At 55.6% G+C, this 25,297-nt stretch overlaps 2 protein-coding genes across 5 annotated transcripts; one reads left to right on the top strand and one right to left on the bottom strand.

The window, feature by feature from the left end:
- The first annotated feature begins 4,702 nt into the window (after window positions 1–4,702).
- On the top strand, window positions 4,703–16,345 carry ORAI2 (ORAI calcium release-activated calcium modulator 2). Of its 4 annotated transcripts, none has more exons than XM_037054823.1 (4): window positions 4,703–5,077; window positions 9,379–9,616; window positions 13,026–13,523; window positions 15,350–16,345. In XM_037054823.1, the coding sequence occupies exons 1-4, from the start codon at window positions 4,980–4,982 to the stop codon at window positions 15,440–15,442; spliced, it is 927 nt and encodes a 308-aa protein (XP_036910718.1). In that variant the 5' UTR covers window positions 4,703–4,979; the 3' UTR covers window positions 15,443–16,345. The 4 variants fall into 4 exon arrangements, with proteins under 4 accessions (XP_036910718.1, XP_036910719.1, XP_036910720.1 ...); XM_037054825.1 differs by lacking the exon at window positions 4,703–5,077 and adding an exon at window positions 5,464–5,964 and having other exon boundaries at window positions 9,329–9,616; XM_037054826.1 differs by lacking the exon at window positions 4,703–5,077 and adding an exon at window positions 5,466–5,964.
- A 2,078-nt stretch (window positions 16,346–18,423) lies between these two features.
- Window positions 18,424–25,273, bottom strand: ALKBH4 (alkB homolog 4, lysine demethylase). The gene is made up of 3 exons (XM_037054827.1): window positions 25,054–25,273; window positions 22,618–22,815; window positions 18,424–19,338 (listed from the first exon to the last, which is right to left on the bottom strand). The coding sequence occupies exons 1-3, from the start codon at window positions 25,174–25,176 to the stop codon at window positions 18,751–18,753; spliced, it is 909 nt and encodes a 302-aa protein (XP_036910722.1). The 5' UTR covers window positions 25,177–25,273; the 3' UTR covers window positions 18,424–18,750.
- Between the last annotated feature and the right edge of the window lie 24 nt (window positions 25,274–25,297).

The following is a 25,297-nucleotide window of genomic DNA, read 5'->3' as shown; positions in this document are numbered from 1 at the left end:
TGGGCCCTCAGACCAGCCCCCCACACACACACACACACTTTGAATGTAGGGTCACAGGTGTTGCACAGCACTCCTCACCTCTTCTTAGATCTGCCCTAGTATAACTGTCCAACTTTCTGCAAAGCATCTTTTACGGGTCCTCTCTCCTCAGACCCCCACCCCCCACCCACCAGCCCCCTGCACTGGAGCCAGCATGCCCTGCTCTCTGGTCTGGTGCAATGCCCCTCCCATTGGCAAGCATCTCTGGAGGCACCTGTGGTGGGAAAACAAAGCAAAAGCCTTTGTCTTCATGTTCTCCTACTACCTCCCATTTCTCTCCTCCCTTCTCAGCAATGCACCCCAAGGGTTCCTGCTCACTCCCACCTCTTCTCCCTCACCCCTCTGCACGTTTTCCTCCCCATCACTCCGCTGAAAGCTGATCTTGCCAGCTCCAGCCTTTGGTGGCTGACTGTACAGTTTCCCAAACCCCTCTGCACTCGTTGACAGTGGTCTTTCCCTCCTGTACTCACACTCCACATGTTGGGGTGACCCCGAGGGCTGCCTTCTGTCGTTCATCAAATTCGGGCTCCAGAAGATTCTGTCTAGCCCATGGCTTTACCCGCCATCCTCACTGATGCCTTCTTTGGCCTCCTTTTGGAGTCTTGGACGCACATCTACCTGCTGTCTCCCCCTGGGTGTCTCATGGGCACCTTGCACTTTGTATAAGAAAAGAAAGCTTTTCACCCCCTAGTGCGTTGCTCTTGTTCCTACTCGGTAAACCATGCTGCCGTCCACCCAGGGGCTCAACGCCCTGGCCTAGGAGTGGAGCTCATCCTTGTTTCCTGTTTCCCTCACCCCTCCCCGCACCCACCCGTCATCACGCCCTGGACCTGTTCCCTCGTCCTTCTTTGTTCACCTCTGGACGACACCACCAGTGTCTCGAGCTTGGGCAGATGCTGTGGCCTTTTTCTACTTAAGCCCACCACCACCAAAAAAAAAAACCCTCTTTGCATGGCAGGCAGAGTGATCTTTTAAAAGCAGAAACCAGACCTTGTCACCTGCCTCTCTGTTAAGTCCCTGACGGCTCTGCTCTCCATCCCTGCCTCCCTCACGCCCTGCTACCCCACTCTTGCTTCCGGAACCCCCATGTTGACGTTGTCCTTGCCTCAGGAACTCTGCTCTTGTTCTGCCTCCTTTTCTTACATCAGCTCTCCACCCTTCTGCCACCACCATTTTCCTTTTCTTCCATTGTATCCATCACCCATTTACTTCCCCCCTTGCCCTGTCACACGGGCGCCCTCACCCAGACTCAGCTCTCAGTTCCATGAGAGCAAGGCCCTGCCCGTCCTGCTCTCTGCTGCACCCCTATGCCCGCATGGTGCTTAGGTCACAAGAGATGTTCAGTAAATGTCACATGATGGAACACATTCCAGTGACTGAAACAAATGCGTCAGTTGTTCATACCTGAAAAACCACTCCTGAGGCTGGAAGAACCTAAGAGTAGAGGTGTGCATGTTAGTTACGTTCGCTGGAGACCGCTGCAGTGACGCCCCCAGTGTGGCTGGCCTGCTGAGGGGCCTGCCCGAAACTCCAGACTCCGTGCCCATCTGTGCATGTTATTTTTTTAAAGATTTTATTTATTTTTAGAGAGAAAGGGAGAAAGAGAGGGAGAGAAACATTGAGTGGTGCCCCTCACATGCCCCTACTGGGGACCCGCAACCCAGGCATGGGCCCTGACTGGGAATCAAACCAGTGACCTTTTGGTTCTCAGGCTGGTGTTCAATCCACCGAGTTACACCAGTCAGGGCCCTGCCCGTGCATTTTAAACAGGCACCCGAGGAAATTGCACTATGAATCCCCCTACTCCATACCTTGAGAAACTGGTTTGGAGCATATTAAACACCATTACTATTTTTAAAATCTACTCTGCTTCCAACATTTATCTTTTGGAAAAATAAAAATGACTAACCTGAGTTAGAGGCATGATATTCTGTTGTTGACTTTTGGAAATAGGAATATAACTAAATCCTGTTTCCAGACTACATGGAAAGAGAGCAGCATGGAAATGTTTCCTTTGGAATCATCGCTGGAAAAAGTCATGTTTTCTCCTCTTTGTAAGTTGATTGATGTTTACTGTTAGGCATACTTCACTGAAGTGGGCTACAATTTCCATGTATTAACATCTCAATGAAGAAAACGCCCTTCAAAATGAACACAGGCAGCGTTCAGTTTTCTGTTTTTGAAGATTATATGTATTCATTTTTAGAGAAAAGGGAAGGGAGAGAGAAGGGGAGAGAAACATTGACTGGTTGCCTCTCACATGCCCCCAACCAGAACCTGGCCCACAACCCAGGCATGTGCCCTGATTGGGAATCGAACCTGTGACCTTTCAGTTTGCAGACCAATGCCCGATCCACCAAGCTGCACCAGTCAGGGCAAGTTCAGTTTTCTTGTTCCATAGAATGTAGCAAATGTTTACTGGACACCTACTAAATCCAAAAGGATTCTCAAGTGCACTGTGCTAGGCAGTGGGAATGATGGCGAGCAAGACACAGCCCTCACCTTCAAGCAACTTCAGCTCTGGTCAGAGAAAAAAGGCCAGTGCAGGTAGCACACGGTGCTGTGTGGGCATGTGGCTCAGGCCTCCACGTGCAGGCCTGCTAAGAAAGCAAGCTGGGGGGGGGGGGCAGCTGCTCTGCCTCTAAATCACATTAAGGGGCCAAGGGGCTCCAAGGCCCCAGGGAAACTGAAGGGCTGGGAGTAGAGGGTGGAGTGGGGAGACACAGGATTTTTCACCTTGCAGTGTGCAGAATAGATTGGAGGGGGGCTGGTGGAAGCCTCTTGCAGTAGTGCGGAGTGGAGGCGATGGCCTGAATTAGTATCGAGGTCACTGGGGACAGGGAGAGATGGGGGAAATTCCAGAGTCATGTAGGCAGGAGAATTCACAGCACTTGATGGGAAGGGGAGGAATCAGGAATGACACCAGATCTATAGTAGTGTCACCAAATGGATGGATGACAAAACATCCCCTGAGACAGGTGATCCAGGAGATGAGTAAGGAGGAATTCAGCTGTGGACATGGTGGAGTTTGGGGCATCCCTTGCCAGGCTGGGAGACAATCGGGGCTGGAGGTGATGACTTGGGAGTTACCAGGCTGCTGACACAAGGGAAGTGGGCAAGACCAATCAGGAAGGCGTATACAGAGGGGGACTCAGATGACCCTGAGAAGTACCCACGTCTAGGGGATAGACAGCAGTGGACCCTACATGGGGTGGGGGGGGCGGAAGGTGGGGTCACCAGAGCAAAAAAAAAAAGTGTCTTCAGGTAAAGGGAGAAATGACAGGAAATGCCAGGGCTGAAATCTCTTCTTTTTTTAAAAAAAGATTTTATTTATCTTTAGAAGGGAAGGGAAGGAGAGAGGGAGAGAAATACCAATGTATGGTTGCCTCTTGTGAGTCCTCTGCTGGGAACTGGCCCGCAACCCGTGCACGTGCCCTGACTGGGAATCAAACTGTGACTCTTTGGTTTGCAGGCCGGTGCTCAGTCCACTGAGCTACCCCAGCCAGGGCTTTGAAATCTCTTCTGATGTAGCAACACAGTGTCGGAGGACCACAGAAAAGAAGGAAGTGGTGATGACAGGCTCTCTTCTGAAGTTTGGCCTGAAGTGGGGAAGATGGAGGCAAGAAGGGGTGGGGCTAAAGACGAAGGGCGGCTGAGAGGGAGAAAGGTGGGTCTCAGCAGGGTGCAGGAAGAGAGGCAGTGGGTTGGGAACTAAGTGAGAAAGGGTCAGAAAGCCGGGTATTTGAGTTGAAGATTTCACAGAGGGTAGTGACAAGGGCTAGGTCATAAGAGTGAACGGCTGAGGGGACACCTGATGTGTCAGGGGACTGGATACGTCGTTCACACCAGGGGCATGGCCATGGCCATGCTGGATGCCAAGATCTGAGGCAGAGAGGAAAGCAGGGACCACATCTTCACTGAAGGCAGGGTGTCTGCGCAGGAGGAAGACTAGCAGGTGGTTGACCCTGGGGAGAATGTCTCAAAGAATTGTGTTTTTTTTTTTTCACATGTGGGGTAGCTTAGGCCTTGGGGGAGGAAGCCACTTGCTAAAGTCAAACAACTAGGAAAATGACAGCCCAAACTGTAACCCAGGCATACACTGGGGGACTGGTACTTGTGGACCTTCTTTTGAACCTCCTAACCCCTCTGGTAGCTCTCACTCAACTACTTGGGCACCTCCAACCATTAGCACTGTGGTCGTTCCATCTCTGTCGACTGGGCACCATCACCTTCCTGAATCTTCTGGGGGTGAGAGGAAGCATTTTCTCTTCGGTGGGAAACTAGCCCCGAAAAGCACCGGTAATTATGACACGTGTGCTTCTGTTCAGGCGTGCTGGGTAAATGTGCCTGGGGGCGGGGGTCGCCCACTAGCGCAGGACTTTGTGAAGAATGTGAGCTCAGGCCTCGAGGCTGAGGATTCATCAGACAAATGATGCCATTGCTGAAAGAATTCTCGTCTATGACACAACTACTGTAGTGTACAGTGTTTTTCTTCTTGCTTTCCAGGTCATTTAATGAAGGGCTTTGAGGTGTGAAAGCCAACGTATGGTTGCTTTCTGAGGGTTTTGCCCTCTGAAATTCAAATGACCCCTTCCCTGCAGCCGCGGAGGCGGGGTGGTAATCAGACCCCAAGTTCTCCTATAACCTTTGTTAGAGCAGTAACCAGAGGGGCACTGGCTTAGTCTGCTTTGCAAGTGTCCTCCTGGATCGAAAGGCATCATTACTGGAGAAATGTGTCACGGTGCAGTGCAGTGTGACAGATGGAAAAATCCTATGTAGGGCATGCCGGAAAGACTCTGAGGGGCCGTCTGGTCTCGCCTCGTAGTGAACCATGCGTGTGCACTTCCTGAAAAGAAGAACGTTCTTGTTCGAGTATCTCGGTTGTAACACCGCGGAGCTTACCATTGCGGGCGGGCGAGAGGTTGCCTGCAGCAGCGCGGATGGAAGGCGCAGGGGCACCGAAGAGATACGTTCACCCCAGGTGCCAGCTCTCCGCTCGAGTTCAGCAGGGTTGGAATTCCGAGCGTGCGGTACCCAGGTTAGGTCCCCGCGGATTTCAAAGGGTCTGGGAGAGGGGAGTGTGCCTTGGGTGACCACCTGACAGCTCCAGCTAGCGATCTGCGCAGTGTCACAGTCCACCTAAATTCGCGCGTGGCTGCCTCGGCCCTTCCCAAAGAGTCTGCCCTTCCACCCGCTTCCCCACGTTCCCCACCTCGCCCCACCCGCCCTGTGGTCAGATAGTGGGATCCCTGTTCCTCCTCTTTGCAGCATGCGCACTTTCGGTCTCTCTCCACCCCTCGGCCAATGATCAGTCCTGGGCATCTTCCGGAACTCACCCTGAGAACCTCGTTCTGGGGTTCTGAGGATCTTGGACCCTCGCACCTTGGGTCGGGCAGGGCCTAGCCTTTCCCGGACTTGCCTCCCAGACCTAGGGTGAGGCAGCGCGGCTTCCTAGTTCTGTTATGGGGCCTAGCACTGTCGCGCGGCCGGCCAGTGAGCAAGAGATGCCGGGGCTTCCGGCTCATCTGGCAGCCACTGCGCCAATCCCTGGGCTGTGCTACCTGAGGCGCGCCCGGGGACAGGAGAGATGCGCACGTTTTAAGGGTTTTTGCACCTAGGAAGGATCCGGCCACCAGGTAGGGCGTCCCCAACCCCCGAGGAGGGCCGCGAGACCGCTCCTCCTGGCCCACCAGGTCACGTGTCCCGCAGCGCCCCCGCGGGCGGGTCACGTGACGGTAGCGCACCGTTGCCTTGGCAGCGGCTGTGGCCTGCCCACTGGACGGGGCAGCTGGTGGAGGCGGGGCCGAGGGGTATTCGGCGGGACCGGCGGAAGAAGAGAGGTATACACACTCTGCGCCCTGGCCCGGACACCTGGCAGCGTTATAGCTGCCGGAGCCGAGAGGGCCGGATGGGCAGAGCAGCTCGGTGAGTGCGCGTCGCTGGGGGTCCGGAGGAGGCAGCCGGGTCTCTGCCTCAATGGCGGTATCCGAATTGCACCAGGAGACTCGACTGGGGAGGATATGCGCTTTCTCTTGGACAGGCTCAGGATGGGACGGCTGCGGGATGCGGGGGGGGGGGGGCGGCCAGGTGACCCCAACCCCACTAGATCCCCGGGCGGGGTACGGTGCCGGGAGGACTGGGAGGGTGGGGGCGCGGGCCGAGCCCAGGTCCTGCGGCCGCTGGGGCTTCCCCGGGCTAGGAACGGAGATGCAGATGGACTCTGGGAGACCCCTGTGGGGGCTGCTAGGCCCCCGCCCTCCACGGGTATGACAAAGTGAGAATGAGAAAAAGACGTTTCTGCGGGACACTTGCCATTGCTCACGCCCCAGATGCTTGAACGAAGTTGAGACAGCCAAACCCACCCTCTGAATGTTTCAAACAGGCCTGCCAAGGAGAGTAACTAATGCAGAGGGAGTCCTTGTTAGTGTACAAGACCTCCTTTCTCTGACTTCCCGAATATAGAGACAAACGACAACCCTTCTAGATTCTGCCAGGAGAGCATCCTTTGGAGCCGCTGCCACCTGACTGAATCGTCGGGCTCCATCTTGCCCCTCCCTACCCGCATCCTGAGTCCAGTGTGAGAACCAGACTCTGCTCCTCCTCGGGCAGGGGACGCCTAGCACTAGGGAGGGCAGTAGGACTGGCAGGGAGAGGGTAAATTTGAATAAGGTCTAGGCTGCTCCCTCTGCAGGAAGTGGCTGTTCTATCTTCAGGACCCAGGCTCCAAGCAGACAGACAGCCCTCCTTCCTTCCCATCCCTTCCATTCTGAGGATGTTTACAGGGCTTCTGGAACTGCCCTGGACACTCCCAGGAGGTCACTGTCAGACCTCACTGCCCCGAAAACCCTCCATCTCCACTTCTGGACTTGAGCCCAGCCCCCTGCTCAATGATGGCCCCGGGGCTTTCCTCTCCTTCAGCACAGGCATGCCTTTGTCTTTGGGAGGCCACCAGGCCTTCCTGCCATTTCACTAGGCATACAGACTAGGCTGACCACAGATTGTTCCTGTCCCCGCATTAACTCCTTCCCTGACTCACACCATGCACTGCCAGACAAAGTCTGGTACGGTCACACTGCCTGGGCTGCCCTAGAATCCAGCAGTCCCTGTATTCTGTGCTCCCTACCCCCCAGTTCCTTGACCCTCTCTGCAGCCAGCCTTCCTGCCATGCCCCCGCCTCTCAGAACCCTCCCACATGGGGAGTGTCTTGTCTCTGAGGGAGGTCCTCTCTTTGTCAGTATTGCCTTCACTACCTATGTCTTTGTCCCCTGTCTTTGCTCCCCAAAAGCAACCCTCTCCCTGCCCAAAGCTGAGGCAGCCAGCACCTCCTCTGCTCCCTCGGCCCTCACAGGCCATCCACTAAAGCACTTAGCTCATTAGATGAGAATCACCCCCTTCTCTTGCTGCCACAGTGGGCGCATGAACTCACAGAGTCCTCACCTTTTTTGTCTTTGATGCCTAGATACCAAGTGCTGTCTTACTTTAGGGCCCAATAAGCATCTCTTTGATGCAGGGTGTTGGATGGAGAGACAGGTGCTCTGAGCGGGCAAAGGTTTTGCCTCTCAGGCCTCCACATGTAGTACACTGTCTTTGTCATACCTGTAGGCTCACTTGTGTTACATGGAAAAAAAGAGAGAAAAAAGTGCATTTCCAAATGATGCCTTTCTAAATTATTTGGAGCTAACCAAGGGCTTGGTTGGTGAGCAACATTACTCTGAATTCTCCCCCAGGGAGGTGACCTCCCAGTGATTAAGAAAGCAGCACTGCTGACTGCAGGCGTGAGCAAGGGGACAGTGACCAAGGCTGACCTAGTAATTGGCATCTCTATGAGAAATAGGAGAGCACAGAACTGTTCCCCGGGGTTCTGTTGGCCAGTAAAAGCTCTGCCTCCACAGCCTGGCAGTGAACAAAGAGGAAAGCTCACCTCAGGACCTTCTATAGAACTGTTTTAGAGATTGGCATGGATGGATCGGGTGTGGGGCATTTTCTCAGCTGCTGGCCCTGGCGAACACCCCCGACCCCACCCACCCATCCCCAGCCATGCTCCTTGGTCTCTTTGTAAGAGCTCTAAGTAGGCTTTTCGTGGGGCCTTTTTTTTGGGCCTAAATGCACAAGTCTGGTGCCAGCTGTGAGTGCCTGTGCCCTTGAAGCTTGCCCTGCAGATTAATTAGAGCTGATCCCCGTGTGCAGCCACACAGCCAGCCTCTGGACCATATGAGACCACCAGTCCCCTGTCTGGATTAGGGGAGATTCAGGTTCAGATCCGCAAATCGGAACAGGTCAGTCTTTCTGGCCTTCATTTCGTGTTATTGTCACACCAGACGTCTCCCCAGGTTATCTCCAGGGGTCTCCAGTCTCCACTCTTCATAAAACATTCTCGTGTCTGTTGGCGGATTTAATTTTTTTTTAAGATTTTATTTATTTACTTTTAGAGAGAGGGGAAGGGAGGGAGAAAGAGAGGGAGAGAAACAGCAATGTGTGAGAGATACGTCAGTTGGTTGCCTCTTGCACGCCCCCATCTGGGCACCTGGCCCACAACCCAGGCATGTGCCCTGGCTGGGAACCAGATTGGCGATATTTCTGTTTGCAGGCCAGTGCTCAATCCACTGAGCCACGCCACCAGGGCTAATTTTTCATTTTGCTAAATGTTTCCATTTCATCCTGGATGTGGCTGTACTTTAGGTTTATAACCAAGTATTTCTTAGGGTGAACCATGCTGATGGCTCAAACCCAACTTAAAATTTAAGTTGGGTTTGAGACACTAGCAGCTGCTTGGAAAGGTATATTTCACTGTTGACACTTGAACATTGAAAACCAGTTCTGAGTCCATTACCTGGTTTAAGGGCCCTGTAGGGCGGGGATGTCCTCATTTGAGGATGAGTGAGGTCAGCAAGGTCAGGTGTGGTACCCAAACTCACACAGTCGGATCAAATCCAGACTTGGTAACTTGAGGTCCTAGGACCTTTTTAAATGCTACAGCCCAGTGGTCCCTGGTGATAAGTACAAATTGGAGGAACATCTTAGGTGCTCTTGGCCCACCTGGGAATTCCATTCAGCCAAGAGTTTGGGGTGGGAGGCCAAATTCCTGCTTTGCAGAGAACAGTGTCAGATACTGTGGCGGTTCTTGGAAATGCACTCTCGATCCTCCTGTCCTATAGATGGTCCCCGTGTTCCAGTGTGGGGACTGCGTTGGAGAGCAGGCCCCCCATGCACACACCCCACAGCTCTAGTGTAAGGTGCATACAGCGGGCCCCAGAGAAGATGTACTGGGCTTGGATTCTGGATTTTCCAGGCCCTGGAGCCATTCAGGATGCCTGACTGTGTCCCTGCCCTGTCCCCCAGCCCGGCCCCCATCATGAGTGCTGAGCTCAGCGTGCCTGTGGACCCCTCCACTCCTGTCTGCTCAGAGCCGACCCACAAGGGCATGGATTACCGGGACTGGGTCCGCCGCAGCTACCTGGAACTGGTCACCTCCAACCACCACTCCGTGCAGGCCCTCTCCTGGAGGAAGCTCTACCTGAGCAGGGCCAAACTGAAAGCCTCCAGCCGGACCTCCGCCCTCCTCTCAGGCTTTGCCATGGTAAGTGCAAACACTTGGTGGGAACAGAGCCTGCAAAATGGCTAATCAGTATCCTGTGATGCTTCAGGGAACAAAGCACTCCCTCTGGGCCCCATCGGCAGCCAGGATGGACCGTGAAGTGGTTTCCCCTCATCCCATCTCCTTCACAGCGACTGCTCTGTCAGCCAGAGGGCTTGCTGGGAGATACGGTGGAGTTCTCAAGCCTCAGAGACCACAGGAAGCACCGCTCTCACATTTACATCCAGTGTTTGGCAAAGAAGTTAGGGCGGTAATTAAAATAGCTTCAGGATATAGGATTTCCTGGAGCAGAGTACTCACATCTGCCCATCTCAGGCACCACCCAAGAGTCTGGAAATCTCAAGGGCTTGAGCAGAAACTGTGGGATTGATTGGGGTTTGCACAGTGTAGCCCATCAGAGTACAGATGCCCTCAGATGTGGTCTCTGGTGCCGAAGCAGAGCCTCTGGCCTCGTTCCCAGTCCCCAGCTGTGACTCTCCTTCTGAGTCATCCTCCAAGACAAGAGTCCTGCTCAGGCACTGTTGACTTTAAAGCCCTCAACCCTCATCCCTTTAGGAAATTGTCCCCTGGGGTGCAGATGTCAGGCGTCAGAATTCCTGGGGCTACAGCCACCTTTCTCTCATATGCTCAGAGTTTCATTTTGGGTCGAAAGTGGGTTTTTTTTTTTAATGCAAAAGCAATTGTTGTTTTTCTGTAGTCCAGAGGCTCAGCTGTTAGATTGGTCGTGCAGAAAATAAAAGGCAATGGGGAGTGAACCACTGTGGCCACTCTGACAAGTGCCTGCTTGGTCATTGGTGGGGCCACCCTTGGAAAAATGACATCCAGGGTGCAGCAGAGGTCACCAAACTGAGAGGCAATGAATTAGGGTTTAGGTCTAGTTAAAACAAAAGCGTCACTAGCCTTGCATGTTTTAGAGCTTGTTTTCTACACCTCAGAAGAATTCGTGTGGCATTGCGTTTTGCTGGCCTGTACTTCACTGTTTTCCTGACTCTGGAGAGACACCAGAGTGGAGTGCCTCTGGCACAGTGCAGCGAGGGCTTCCCGTCTGTGCGGGGCCCCCGTCTCGGGGTTGCTTCCTGTCTGCACCTGTCTTTTAGACTCTGCCCTTCCAAACATTGGGATTTCCAAACCTAGGGCAACGTCTCTGCTTTCCAGCTAACAAATGCTCATCCAAGTTAAAGGCTTTAAAACTACTAATTCAAAAATTGAAAAGAAGCTCTTGAATAAAGCTATCAAACAACGAGGGAATTCCGGAGGGGCAGTTGAGATGTACTGGCAGCCTTCAGGCGTATGAAGTGGTCTGAGGACAAGAACAGTGACCACTGAGAGACGAGGACCCCGCACGCGGGCCCCGGAATGCCCTCCATCTTTAGTGTGGCAGGGGCAGTTGCACTTCGCAGGCGTAAGTCACTTCTTTAGCACTGACAGTATCGCCTGTGTACCAGCAGGTGCTTCAGTCAGCAGCATGGGGTGTCTTTTAGAGGCCGCACGGTGTCTCTGCCTTCTCTTTTAGAAGGCCCCTCATAGGGAGGCTGCCCCAGCCTCACGTGCACCAGAGACTCCACCGGGACAGTGAACCCTTGTTGTGGCAACAAGAGCCCACCCAGCCACAGGGGCACCAAGAAAAGACCCCTCGACTCCTGTCATTGGGTACCGTCCTCCGGAGCAGTGATCACTGCTGGTCCCCGCTGAGGTGCTGCCCACGGGGGCAGCCATCTCCTTTTCGTAACCACCAAGCCTTCCATCTCCTCTGAGGGGGTGAGGCCCTCACTGTGAGAGGTGACAGTTGCTAGAAGTTGTGAAATCTTTCTTGGTAATTTTTAAAAACAGGGATGGCTCAGAGCTAGGGAGGCAAACACAGCAGGGGCAGGAGCAGGGGAGCCTGCCTCCAGCTTCTTTCTCCCTCCTGCCTCTTTGCCGGTTGGGTTTTGACTTGGGAGAAGGCCCTTCCTTGGTGAGCCCCAGAGCCCTTGCTGGGCCTGGCCTAGATCCTGACTGGGTGGTGTGTGGTGCTGAGTGCTGGGGTGGAGCAGGTGGTAGGGGCCGGGCCTGCCAGGGAGCTATTCCGGATGGGCAGCGTCTGACCCGGCAGGGGCAGGGGCAGGGGCAAGGGCACGTTGCTCAGTCTGTAATTTGAAAGCCCCTTAGGCCTGGGGTGGGCAGGCACTGTGTATGTGGCTGTGGGCATTCACTGCTCGAGCTAAGCTGGAGCTTCTTCTGGTTCCCCTTGTGGGTCTTCCCTGCCCTTCCATTTAAACATAATTTTTATTTTGTCAGTTATTACATGCACAATTTATAAAAATTAAGTACAGGTAACCCTTGAACAACACAGGTTTGAACTGCACGAGCCCACTCACACGCACCTGGCGCCCCAACGCTCCCGTGCTGTTCAAGGACCTGGTGCACCAGGACGAGACCTACAGCAGCCCCAGCAGCCGGGGCAGCTGCTTGCAGCTTTCTCAGTCTCCATGTTTCCCAATAACACTCGGAGACTGCTATTTCTTGATCTGTGCCTTGAGATGTTACCCGTTGACATCCTGTTGCTGTGGTCAGTGGCTCAGCTCACTCTCCCCACCCGGCCTCCTGCCCACAACTGTGCCTCCTCCCCACGGCCCTCGTGGCTGCCACCGTCTCTGGCCCTCAGACATGCAGGTGCCCCTCGTTGGCTGTTGGCATCAGCAGGGAGATGCACCCCGTGGGCTGGGTGAGCCTGGATCGGTGTGTAGCTCTGAGTCTGGGTGCCATAGGGAACCTCTGTTTTCACTTTTTTTTTACCTTTTGAAAGGTCAGTTCTAATTTTTTCAAACAGTTTTTTTGCAGCTAAGCCGCATTGCAGCCTGGTTGTGATACCAACAGTGAAGCCACAGGTTCCCAGGGGAGGGTGGCCTCTGCCCTGGCTCACAGCTCAGCACCTCAGTACACACTGTGTTCTGTGTTGAACAGAACTGTGTTGAACATTTGGGGTGTGGCCCCACCCCATCCCCTGCTTTTCCAGTCTCTTCTGTACTTCAAGATTTTTTTCCTCAGTGAGCTGTTCTTTGGCTAATCAGAAAAAAGGAAAGTTCAAAATACTTTTTTAAACTGAAATTTAAAAATTTTTAAAAATTTTATTTACTTATTTTTAAAAAGAGGGGAAGGGATAAAAGTGGGAGAGAAATACTGATGTGTGAAAGATGCATCAATTGGTTGCCTCTCCCACACCCCCTACTGGCCCACCACCCAGGCATGTGTCCTGACTGGGAATCAAACCGGGACCTTTTGGTTAGCAGTCTCAATCCACTGAGCCACACCAGCCAGGGCCAAAATAGTTGAGCAGCAAGGAGGATGCCCTGTGCTCTACAAGGGCCTGGAACTGGGTGCCCAGCCCAGTAGCAGCCTCTCTGCCTTGCAGGTGGCCATGGTGGAGGTGCAGCTGGAGACGCAGTACCAGTACCCAAGGCCCCTGCTCATCGCCTTTAGCGCTTGCACCACGGTGCTGGTCGCCGTGCACCTCTTTGCCCTGCTCATCAGCACGTGCATCCTGCCCAACGTGGAGGCCGTGAGCAACATCCACAACCTCAACTCCATCAGCGAGTCGCCGCACGAGCGCATGCACCCCTACATCGAGCTGGCCTGGGGCTTCTCCACAGTCCTCGGCATCCTGCTCTTCCTGGCTGAAGTGGTGATGCTCTGCTGGATCAAGTTCCTGCCCGTGGACGCACGCCACCAGCCTGGCCCCGCACCTGGCCCCAGCAGCCACACGGGCTGGCACGCTGCCCTCGTGTCCACCATCATCATGGTACCCGTGGGTCTCATCTTCGTCGTCTTCACCCTCCATTTCTACCGCTCGCTGGTGCGCCACAAAACCGAGCGGCACAACCGAGAGATCGAGGAGCTGCATAAGCTCAAGGTGCAGCTGGACGGGCACGAGCGCAGCCTGCAGGCTGTGTGAGGGCCGGGGGCCGGGGGCCGGGGCCGGGGGTGGGGGCCGACAGGAGCAGCCTGCGTGTGAGGGAGTTTCAGAAATGCAGATTGCCGTGAGGCCGCCTAGACACTGCCAGCTAGTTCAAGACCAAAGTTTTACTCCTGTCTTCGTGCTGTGAAACCTGGATCATTTTCCCTCTGGAAGTGGAAGTCTTTAAACCAGAGACTCTGTTGCTAAGAGCTTAGGGCAGAGAAAGGCTGAGTGCTCAGCCCTGGGAAATCCTGAGACAGGGGGCACAGGAGGGCCACCCCATGACCGAGGGGCTGCATGGCAGCTGGGCGGCGCCAGCCTGCCATACTCAGGTGGGGGCTGTGGTGATCGGATGGGCCCAGGACTGCGTGGGGCCTGGTGCTTCCCTCCCCTGCCCTGGGAGGCGTTGGGTGGCCTGGCTTGTGGGGAAGGCCGGCACTCCGGGTGTGTGTCAGCCCAGCAGGTGTGCTGGGTGCTCCAGGGGGTTGGCAGACCTGTCAGGACCTGGGGCAGACTCCCAAGGGTGGGGACCTGGCAGGGTCGGGGAGGCACGTCTGGGAGCAGCCCCCTTGAGGAGGCTGTTAATGGAGAGGTGCTCCAAAGCATTCTGGGCTCAAATTCTTTCTTCCGGGCCTGCCTGGAGCCCTGGCCAACTGACCCAGCAAGGCCACCAGGCTGGGAAGGGCCACAGTCCAGAGGCCTCCATCTCTTGGCCACAGGATGCCCTCTGAGCCTGAGTCAGCTAATCCTCTGGGCTGTTGCCACTGAAGGCCAGGGGCACTTGCTCAGGTGGCAGGGTCTGCTGATCCCCCTGCTGCCCGTGGTGCTGGGCGGCAGAAGGGGCAGCTTGGGGGACTTCCTGTCTGTGGGAGGTGGCACCAGGGGCCAGCCCTGGCCACCTGCAGGTCTCACTTATGGAACAACTACAGAGAAGGCACGACCCTACACAGTGCTCCCTCCTGGGCCCTCAGGCCCCTCAGCAGCACACTGGGGCCCAGCGCACACGCAGTGTGGGGCTGGTGTTTTAGCCGAGGGCGCCTGGCTGCCCAGCGGGTGTTCTTGGCTGTTCACGTGCGTGCTACAGTTCAGCCTGTGAGCATGCTGTACCCTGAGCTGCTTTTATTTTTCCCCCCATTTTATTTTAATTCTATTGTTCAAGTACAATTTTCTGCCTTTTCCCTGTACCTCTCCCCCCGCCACCCCAGCCTCCCTCCCCTAATTCCAGCCCCCCTTGGTTTTGTCCATATGTCCTTTATACATGTTTCTGAAACCCCTTCCCTCTCCCCACCCCCATTATTCCTTCCCACCTTCCCTCTGGTTACTGTCCATTCTTAATTTCAATGTCTCTGGTTACCTGAGCTGCTTTTAAAAACCATGTTTACCACACTGGCCAACAGTCACCTGGAGGAGGAGACTTTGTTTTCTCATATCGTCACTGAGTCTCATGCTCTGGTGGCATTCCTGTCAACAGCCTGACATCTCTGCTGGGTCTAGGTCACCTGTGTCAAGAAACCCTGACTGGCCTAGTCCAGGTTTCTGGGGATGCGACCTTTTGGTGAGAACATAAACCTTAACCTGTGACTCGGGAATGCTGAGGGCCCCTGGGCGCTGCGCTGAGACTCACCAGTGGCCGTGGTGACACTTCCAGGGCACCTGGACAGGCTGTCCCCACAGCCAGATCAGGGCCCAGCATCTTCTAAGGGGTTTGTGCCCCTTGCGTCTTCTGCAGACACCTGTCGTGACTTGCTCGCTCTCTAGCGCATGTTTCCTCTTCCCCGCAGCCGTGTCAGGAAGGCTTACCTGGTCTAACGTGTTTGCTTTGTGAAGGAATGTCAGCATCATGGCAAGACAGCCACTTTGGGTCCTGGCAGTAACGAGACAACTAGCGCCGCCACAGCTGGGAGCGGGCCACAAGCCCGCACTCCAGCCTGAGCCTTTGGGAGGGGCTGTGCCGACTCATTCCTGCTGCCCCTTTCCCAGGCCATCTGGTGCCCCTGCCCCAAGGATGCCAGCCCCCCAAAGTGCCACGCTCCCTAGACTAGCGAGCACGCCCCCAGTGCCAGCGAGGGCCCGTCGTTGTGCCTGACCTGCAGGCAGTTCATGGCCCCAACAGCGTGACATGCTCAGTGCCCAGTGATGGTGCCACGTGAGGGGAAGAGATGCCACACACCGTGTTTAAACACCAGAACGGTACTCGTGACTCCTTGCTCTCTCGTCCAGAGCGCTCGCCCAGCTCCGGCCTCCCAGAGACTCTGTTGGAGCTGCAGGAGGAGCGCAGCAGGGCAGTGTGGGGAAGGGGCTGGCAGGTCACGGGCTAGAAATGTGGATTTGGGAGGTTTAACGTGACTGCAGTGTCCTGGTACGGCGGCAGTTCGGTGCTGTGGTGCTGAGGGCCACCCGGGGGCCTGTGTGGCTTTGCCCGAGTGGTCTCCAAACAGACCTTCCCCATGCTCATGACGACTGCAAGTACCGGCGGCCCATTCCAAAGTGGGGCGCAGTCTCCATTCAGTACCCGACCAGAAGCTTCAAAACTCAGGTGTTACCATTTTAGAAACTGTGAGGGCAGAATGCAGTCCGTGTCTTCTAGGAAGGTCTGGAGGACAAAGCCGAGAAGCCCAGGTGGAGGAGGTTCCTCTGTAGTCTTACCTGTCTTGTGCTCATCAGTTCCTTATGCATGACACTGCAGATCACGTACGGGGTGCAGAACCACTGTCCTGTGTACAGGTTTTTAAAAGTCGCTCTGGATCGAATAAATAAACTCTCTGTCCTCGGTGGAAGGCTGTGGGTGGTCCCTGGTCCTCCCGGGTGTCTGCTGCATCCTGGGTCCTCAAGCCCTTCCTGCCGCCTCCTAATCTTGGTCACCAGCCAGTGTCCTGATGAGCTTCCCAGGTGAGGGACTTCTCTGACAGGGCACCAGGGCCCAGACATGCCACAAGGCACCTGACAAATTGGGACCCTCTTCCTGCAGCTTTTCTTCCCAAGCAGGGCTCCCCTTTCCTGAACCACGGCAAGGGGCAGTGCCAAGTACAGCCGCGTGCTGACAGGGGCAGCAGTTCTCCAGGGGAGGAGCCACTGAAGCTCTGGCCCCACTGGGCTTCCTCCAACCCCAGGAACCCGTGGCTCTGGGGAGGCTGGTGTCCAGCTGGGTGGTAGTACTGGGTAATGCAGATCCCTCTGCCGCCCCTGGCACTCAGGAGGAAACTCCCAGACCTGTTTTATAACGGCCACCCACTGAAGGCCCCTTCTAGGAAAGAATTTCTGTCCGTTAGTAACTTTCTGGCACTTCACCCTGGATGCTCCTAGGAAGTAGGTGTGCAAAGCAGCTGACAGCACTACATGGAACGGTTCTGCCAGTACAGGGGCCTGGCTGCCGCTACAGCCCAGAGGGAGGACTCCCTGGGCCCTAAGGCACCAGGGGCCTGGGCTCAGGACAGAGTGCCAGGCCAGCAAACTTGGCTCTGTGGACCGATTCGCCAGTGCGTCTAGCTAACCTGTGGTGGCCAGGCCCACTTTCTATCCAGCTGACCCAAGAGAACTCATTCTGACTCAGATGCTTCTAGAAGATTGAGGGGTAGGGCCCAGCAGAGTGAGGTGGGACGAGACTGAGCCTACTCCACTCTAGGCCCATTTAGAACATGCTGAACCCTTTCCAGCCCCTGCTCCGCCCCCCACCCCGCCCCCTGCAAGGTGTGGGGACACAGTACAGGCAGTTTCTGCACATCTCGGCAGAATTAACCCCAAGGATCATCCCTGGACTGAGCTCAGCCCATTAGACCCGCCTCAGCCTCAGCCTCACTGACCCTGTGAACAAATAACTGGCCCCGAATTTCCTCAACATCCTTCCAAAGCAGGGCTGAGGGCTGAGCATCTTGCAGGCCCCACCCAGGGGTGGGCTGCTCTAAGGCCCAGCCCCCACTGGTCCTGTGGAGCAGACCACCATGCCTGCCCATCTGCTTAGCTGCTCAGGCACAGTGAGACTGGCTGGAATCCCAGGCAGACTTGTATCTGAATGCCCAGTATCAGGGACCCAGAGCGGGGTCTATGAGGGCTTGTGTGGAGGATACAAGACCTGGGAAGAAGTTGTCCTCTACCCTCCTACTCCATGGGAGTTGACTCAGTGGCAGTTAAGGCACCTGGGAGCCCACCAGGCCCCGCCCAGCAGCTGGGCTCCAGCAGCCTCTCCTCCACTTGGTCTTCCCAGTGTTCTCCTGTCCAAGCCAGTGGCTCAGCAGCTGGGTGCGACTTCACTGGCAGTGCAGTGGCTAGTGGCTCCCCCAACCTTCCAGCTCTTAGAAAGTTCCAGAGTGATTATTAAGACCAGTGCTGACCACGAACTTTCCAGGCTGTGACAGAGCACTGGTCACTCAAGTTTGGCTCCCAGCATGTGGCAGGTAAACTGAGTGTACCTGGTCACGAAAGCAGCAGGAGAGGGCTGGCCCTGCAGGCCCAGGGAACACTGCCATTCCCTCCACTTCCACGGCCTGCACACCTGGCCACAGACACACAGGTGCGGCCACCCACACAGGTGAGCGCTGCACCAGCAGCAGGCCGTGCGCCACCTCGTGCTGTCCTGGGAACTGAAGAGAACCCCCCTCACTATTTAACACCATTATGTGGGGCAGGGGTGGGGTGGGCTGTGTGTGCACGACACCCAGATTCCCCATCCTCACTGCATCCTGCACCCCAAGGTTGGATTAAGCGTGACCCAGGCAGAGTCTGACTCAGAAGCTGTCACCAGCTCTGAAATCTGGAACAGTAGTAACTTCAAATCTACCAATTCCACTCTCCTATCCAACATGCTACCCAAATGGAGGCGCTGCACTACCGTGGGGTATTGGGAAACCTGAGAGATGGATAAAGGAGAAAATGGTTTTAAGTGATGCCAATATTTTTTAAACTCAAATTATGCAACGTCCCTCAAACTGTGACAAATTAACCCAAACGAGTGGCCATGGTGTGGCTCAAAGGGGCTGACCCAAGGCACACGCCCATCAAAGCCAGTTCCCACAGGGCTCGCGCTGCCACGCGCCGGTCGGGGGTCAGCAGTCTTCTCTGAACACCTGATGAGCTGTGAAGGGAGACCCTTGTGCTGGGCTCCCCGCTTCCATCCTGGCGAAGAGTCCACTCTGGGCCAGCACCCCAGGCCCAGCCTGGCACCAGCTCCTGTTTCCGGGGAGGCGGCTCACAAGGGCCTCCCCTGAAAGGAGAGAGAGATCCGCAGGAGCTCCTGCCCAAGCTCTTGCTGCCTGCCCCCAGCACGGAACTCGGCCGACAGTTCCCTGAAGGTGGCGCACACACGCCGGGCCTCAATGTGTCTGCGGTGGATGGCATGCCTCCACTGGTGCCGTGCAGCCCCGGTGAGCACGAGCAGAGAGCGGCGGGGCAAGGGCACGGCCACCTCCACCTCCTGGCACAGGACGGACCTGCTGGGGGCCATCACACCTTCCACCAAGGCTTCCGGGAAGCCAGATGGGGCCAGGCAGAGCAGCAGGCTGCCGGGTGCTTCCCGGGACATGGACAGCACAGTGGGAGACAGGAGGTTGAGGCTCACTAGCCGCTCCCCCCACAGCCAGGTGTCGTCCAGGTGGGGGTCGATGGCTGAGCCCCGCTCTGGGCAGTAGTCCAGGTTACACTGCTCCACGGGCTGGAAGTCCTCCAGGATGGGGTAGAGGCCCATTCTCCGCACCACCTCCCGGCTGAAGCTGGGCAGGCCTTGGAAGCCAGTGGTCTTAAGCTTTTGTTTTCGAAAGTTGACTTTGGGACCATAGTCCTGAAGGAAAAGGACAAAGAGAAGTCGAGAAGTGACTGAGTTTACAGAAGTGTTACTGCACACTGGGCCTAAAGGATTCTGTCACAGTGACCCAGAGTGAAGAAATTTCCGACTTTGTGGGCTTGACGTCCCGGCAGGAAGAGGCCGGCAGTACAGACACACAAAGAACAAACCACAGATGGCAGCAAATGCCAGGGAAATAATAAAGCAGGGCACAAAGCAGGGCACAGGGTACGCAGCGCTGGGGGTGTCTCAGCCTCGGCACCCCCGGAAGGCAGAGCTAGAGACCGAAGGTCCGTGTGTAGGCAGTGAGTCCCGAACAGGATGCCGAGGAGTGGGGATCTGGGAAGGCCGCGCAGCGGGGGAGCGAAGGCCAGTCCAAAGTGGCACTGCCAAGGTGGGCAGCACTGGGCACAACGGGGGTGTGGAACCAGAAGGGACAACATTTACCATGTCACCCAGCAGTTCTACTGAGTATACACCCAAGTGAAACGAAAACAAGTCCACAGAGACACATGCACACGAATGTTCTAGCAGCACCATTCACAACAGCCAAAAAGTGGAAACGGCCCAAGTGGTCACAGCAGACGGATAAACAAATGGCGGCACAGCCGGCCATACAGTGGGATGTGAGTCGGTCCCAGAAAGCAGCAGAGCATCGATACGTGCGGAACTGAGGAACCCTGAGAACATGAGTAAAAGACACCAAAGTCATGTGCTGCATAATCCCATTGATAGGAAATGTCCGGAATAGCCAAACCCGCAGGGACAGATAGAGTAGATCAGTGGTCACCTGGGCACTGGGGGACAGGGAGGGACTGCTTGTCAGTGTGGGTTTCCTTTGGGATGACGAAAATGCTCCAGAACTAGCCCTGACCGGTGCGGCTCGGTGGGCTGGGACTGTCCCACAAGGAGGAAGTTCACTGGTTGGTTTCCCGGGTGGGGCACACACCTGGGTTTCGGGTTCGGTTCCCTGTCCCGGCATGTATGAGAGGCAGGGGATCAATGTTTCTCTCCCTTACCCCTCTTTAAAGTAAATAAATAAAATCTTTAAAAAAAAAAGAAAAAATGTTCTAGAATCAGACAGTGATGATGGTTGTACTACATTGTGACTGTACTAAAAGCCAATCCACTGAATTATACACTTTACTTTTTTTCTTTTACACTTTACTTTTTAAAAAATTTTATTTATTTTTAGACAGAGGGGAAGGAAGGAAGGGAGGAAAAGAAACACCAGTGTGTGGTTGACTCTTGTGCACCCCCCACTGGGGACCTGGCCCACAATCCAGACATGAGCCCTGACTGGGAATTGAACCAGCAACCCTTTGGTTCGCAGGCCGGCACTCTCAGCAAAGTCATCAGCTGAGAGTGAGCCACACCAGCCAGGGCTGAATTTACATTTTAAATGAATTTTATGGCATGTGGCTTCTATTTAAAAAAACAAAAAACAAAAGAAAACAAGGAGGAGGCCTCTAGAATATACCTCAGATTTTTGGCCTGAGGTATGAAAAAGGGGAGCATTTATCTGCTGACTCCTACCCTCTCAGGCCCCCCCTCTAATAAAGGGTGGCTCCTCCTCCTTCCAGACACGCCTCACAGTGAGTGGGTGAGCACCTCCTGCAGGGTGACGCTGGGCAGCAAGCCTGAGGTGGGAGTGCGGCTGGCAGAGGGCCCAGGGGCTGGGCCCTTAAGGAGCACTGAGGAGGCTGCTGTGGGCAGTGCCAGGGAGCAGCCGGGAAAACAAAGGTGCCCTCCTGGGCACTGTAAGGACGCTGTGTCTAAGCTCCAGTAGGAGCCCTGGAGGGCGCATAACAGAGGGTGGCAGGGTCTAATGAGGCTTCCCTGGAGTCACTTTCCTCTCCTTGAAAACTGACCAAAGAGGGTGAGGGCTGCCCCAGGAAGCCCCTGAAGGAATCCCAAGGAGGAAACCCGGGCCGGCCTGTATGTGGTGGCAGTGGCAGGAGGCTGTTCTCGGATTCAGATGGGTTTTGAAAGAAGAACTGACAGGAGTGAAAGTGAGACAGAGGAACCTGCACAGATGCACGTTTCCAGCCTGCGCAGTTCAGGGTCTGACGAGCCTGAGCCTGGGTGGGAGGCGGGAACATGGGAGCCCAGTGACTCAGGAAGGTCAGCGGCGGGGGAAGGCGGGGTGGGGCGGCAGCGTGTCTGAATTAGGACCCGGGAGAGGCCCAGGGATTGAGCCTGAGAACCAGCTGCTGGGTTTAGTGTTTGAGTGGGTTAGGCAGGGACGGGAGGGCAGGGATTGAAGACGGTGAGACTAAACCCTTTGAGGAATTCCACTGCAGAAACGAAGAGATGGAGCTTACTGGGAGGCTGGTAGGAAAGATCCAGCCAAGGCAAAATCCATCTTGGGGAGAGAGGGGAGCAATGCTGGACAAAGTCGTCTGAGTAGAAGGGACCAGCACACAGCTGGAGGGGCCCAGAGCCCAGGCATGGAAGAGAAGGCAAGAGCACCCCCCCAGAGCAGGCGGGTGTGCAGGTGCGTCTGTTTTCTCAGACAGGCGAGGTCATGAGCCAGGAGTGAGGAGGGGAAAGAGGTTTGGAAAGACAGCAGCAAAGTGGTGACCTGGGGTGGGGGGCGAGGGTTAGGTATGACTGTGGGAGCAGGAAGGGCCCAGAGCCAGGGAGACCTGAGAGCAGGCTGCACATGGGTGCGAGGGAGGGGAAGCTGGACATGACCAGGGCTGTGGCTGAGCAGAGTACGAAGCGAAGGACAAAAGGTCAAGGGGGCACCCAAGGAAATCATTGTAGAATGGGCTGTGGTACAGGGTAAGGAAAGACGCTGGGAAGGGGAGAGACAGTGGGAGGGTGGCGGTGTGGACGGCTTACAGGTTCTGGTGACGGCATAGACTGCTGGTGCTGAGGAACGGAAGCAGTGACCCCGACAGGGAGGGGCAGGACTCTGTCCAGCCATGATCCTGGACAAAGAGAAGGTCTGGGACTCGAAGGCCTGAAAATCCATGAGACCAACCAAAAGCGAACTTTGGACAGGAAGGCATCTGACAGGCTTCAAGAAACCCTCCCTGACAGTCCCCAGGATTGGGCCAGCCAGGCGAGGGCAGAGAGAGCTTCAGGCCGTCTGCCTTAGAGGCCTGGCTCACTGGTGTCCTGTTGGTATAATGAGCAGGCTGAGCAGGCCAGGAACACCCCAGTGTGCGTTCAGAGGAGGGCACTGAGCGGAGGCGAGCGATGAGGCCCAGCGAAGTGACCACCCTCTCTGACAGCCCCACCTCTGCTCCCCAGCTCTGGGCACCCTACCTGCTTCCTCCGTCCAGACTGTGAGAGCCTCCAAGGCTCACGGTCCATAAGCTGCACCATCTCAGCTTCCTCCTCCTGGGTCATGAAGTCCTCTATCAGTGTCACGCCAGGGAAGGGGAAGGCCCAGCCTTCAAAGTCAGACTCCTCGGCCCCCACAGCCCAGCCAGTGTCCGAGTAGTAAACAAAACGATGCGTTTTCTGGAAAAGAAAGACAGGGGTCCCGGAACCACTAGGGCCTGCAGTCTGGAGGCGCTCTCTCTCAGAAGCCACCCTGCCCAGTGGTTCATCCACCCCTGACGCCACTTTGGAAGGCAGCTAGAGTCTAGAGAGAGGCCACGCCCCTGCTTGGGGCTGCCTCCTGGGGAAGGCTCCCATTTCTCTCATCCATGAAAGGGAAGGGAATCTGCATAACCACTTTTGTTCTCCACTTTACAGCTGAGGTGGCCAAGGCTCAGCAAAGATAAGGAATGAGCCAGAGGCTGGCCCTAAAGCTGAGACCCCTCGGCTACCCAGGGCATGAGCAGCACATGCTGGGCCAGAGGAAATAGGACCTCTCCAGTCCAGCTGGGGACGTCTCCGGGCCCTGCCCCTCCTGTGGCAGCCAGAGGCACTGCCAGCATCTCCCTTCAGAAAAGAGCAGAACTTGCTGGTCACTGGGAGGAGAGCTGGTGGACAGTCTCCCGCTGCAATACCACCAGGATCTGCCTCAGGCTTTGACTGGAGGCCGTCTGCGCCCCAGGCAGCTCCCGGCCAGTACCCAGCATGGACCAGGCCATTTCTGCCCGGTCTGGGACTCCTCTGTGGGCAGCATTTGCTCGGCTCTGGCGCTCCCACTGGGTTGGCCATGGCTCTGTCAGACGTACATGGCAGTCTGGGGTCCTCCCTGACCAACTAATTCTGCTTCTTCCCCCTTCGTGTTCCACTGGCACTGCTACCACCTCATCCCGGGACCACAGCACCCTGTCTCTGGCACCTCACAAGGGACGTGTTAAAAGTGGGGGTCATCCTGGACATTCGGCTCATCCCTCAGACATCAGACCGCGAAGGCGATACCCCCTGAGTGTCCTGTGTCTCCACACCCATGGCCACAGCCACAGTTCAGACTTTTAGCGCTTTTTACCAAAAGTGTTTGTGGTAAAATACATACAACGTAAAATTTACTGTCTTTAGTAATTGTTTCTGTACACAGTTCAGTGTGTTAACTACGTTCACTCTGTTGTGCAACCCACCTCCAGAATGTTCTCACCCTGCAAAACCAAAGTCGTGTGCCCTTTAAACAACAACTCCCCTTCTTCCCTGCCCCCTGCCCCGGCCACCACTGTCCTACTTCCTGTCTCTGTGATGTTGGCTACTCCAGATGGTATATGTGGGGTCCAATGGCATTTGTCCTTTTGTGACTGCCTTATCCCACTTATTTCCCAAAATATTTCCAAGGTTCATCCACACTGTAGCATATATCAAAATGCCCTTTTTAAGGCTGAATAATATTCTGTTGTATGTACTGCTTTTGTTTACCCATTGATTCATCAGTGGACACAGGCTGCTTCCACCATGGGCATGCAAATATTTCTTCAAGACCCTGCTTTCAATTCTTTTGGGTATATTCCCAGAACTGTTGGATCATATGGTAATTTTACTTTTAATTTTTTGAGAAACCTTCACTCTGTTCTCCAGAGGATCTTCCCTATTTTTACCAGGGACACTGCAACAGTTTCTTCACTGGCTTCCCAGCCTTCACACACTCCTACCAGCTCCCAGGACTGTTCTAGAACCCACATGTAATTTCCTTTAAAACCCTTCCCCAGCGCTCCACGCCCCCAGGACAAGTCCCAGCCTGCCCAGTGTCCTAACGCAGGGCCCTCATTTCCCTCCCCTGAGGCATCACCCCCCCCCCCTTCCAACCACATGCCTCTGGCCCAGGCCTACACTCAAGCAGTTTCCCCTGCTGGAACTCCCTTTCAACCAATTAAATTCTTCCAGGCCCAGTTCAAAGGCCGAGTCTTTTTTCGTTAATTAATTGGAATTAGTTTCCTCCGTGCTCATTTCCGTCCAAGGCCTCTGGGCACTTTTGCCCTGGTGTTTCAGCACCCTCTGCTCTTTCCACATCGTCTCCCCACATGCCCATAAGGCTCCCAGGCCCAGACGGTGCGGGGTAGGGGTGGGGGTGGAGGTTGTTATGTAGAGGTTTGCTGTTAAGACTCCCCCCAGATCCCAGAGATGAACTGGGGTCGGAGTGCACCCACGTCCCAATCCCTTCTCCCCTCCAAGCCCACTCCTCAAAGCCCGCTCTCCTCGCCCCCGCAACGTCCGCAACGTCCTCACGGCGAGGGCCCCCCAACACGGTTTGACCCAGCACCGTATACATGGTCAGTCTGGGCCTCAGTTTCCTCATACGAAGAATAAAGTTGCGGGCGAGCCTCCTCACCCAACCCTTACCTGTGGGGAGTGCTGCCAGGGTGGGTCACCTCCGCGTTGCCGCTCGCAGATCAGACAGGTACGGATGCCCTTGCAGCCGCATTCCCGAAGGACCTCTGGAGCCGCCACCACCGCAGCCGCCATCGCTGTGTCCTGGCAGCCAGCGCGCAGGCGCGGGGTCGCGGGAACCAATGGGATTTGTAGTCCTCACGAGGGGCACGAGGCCCGCGGGGCCACTTCCTTCCGGTCATCATCAGCGAGGGAC

This window comes from Sturnira hondurensis, unplaced genomic scaffold, assembly GCF_014824575.4.
Source record: "Sturnira hondurensis isolate 20B ecotype Veracruz unplaced genomic scaffold, ASM1482457v3 Scaffold0008380, whole genome shotgun sequence".
Taxonomy (NCBI): domain Eukaryota; kingdom Metazoa; phylum Chordata; class Mammalia; order Chiroptera; family Phyllostomidae; genus Sturnira; species Sturnira hondurensis.
This window is presented reverse-complemented; position numbering and strand designations above follow the sequence as displayed.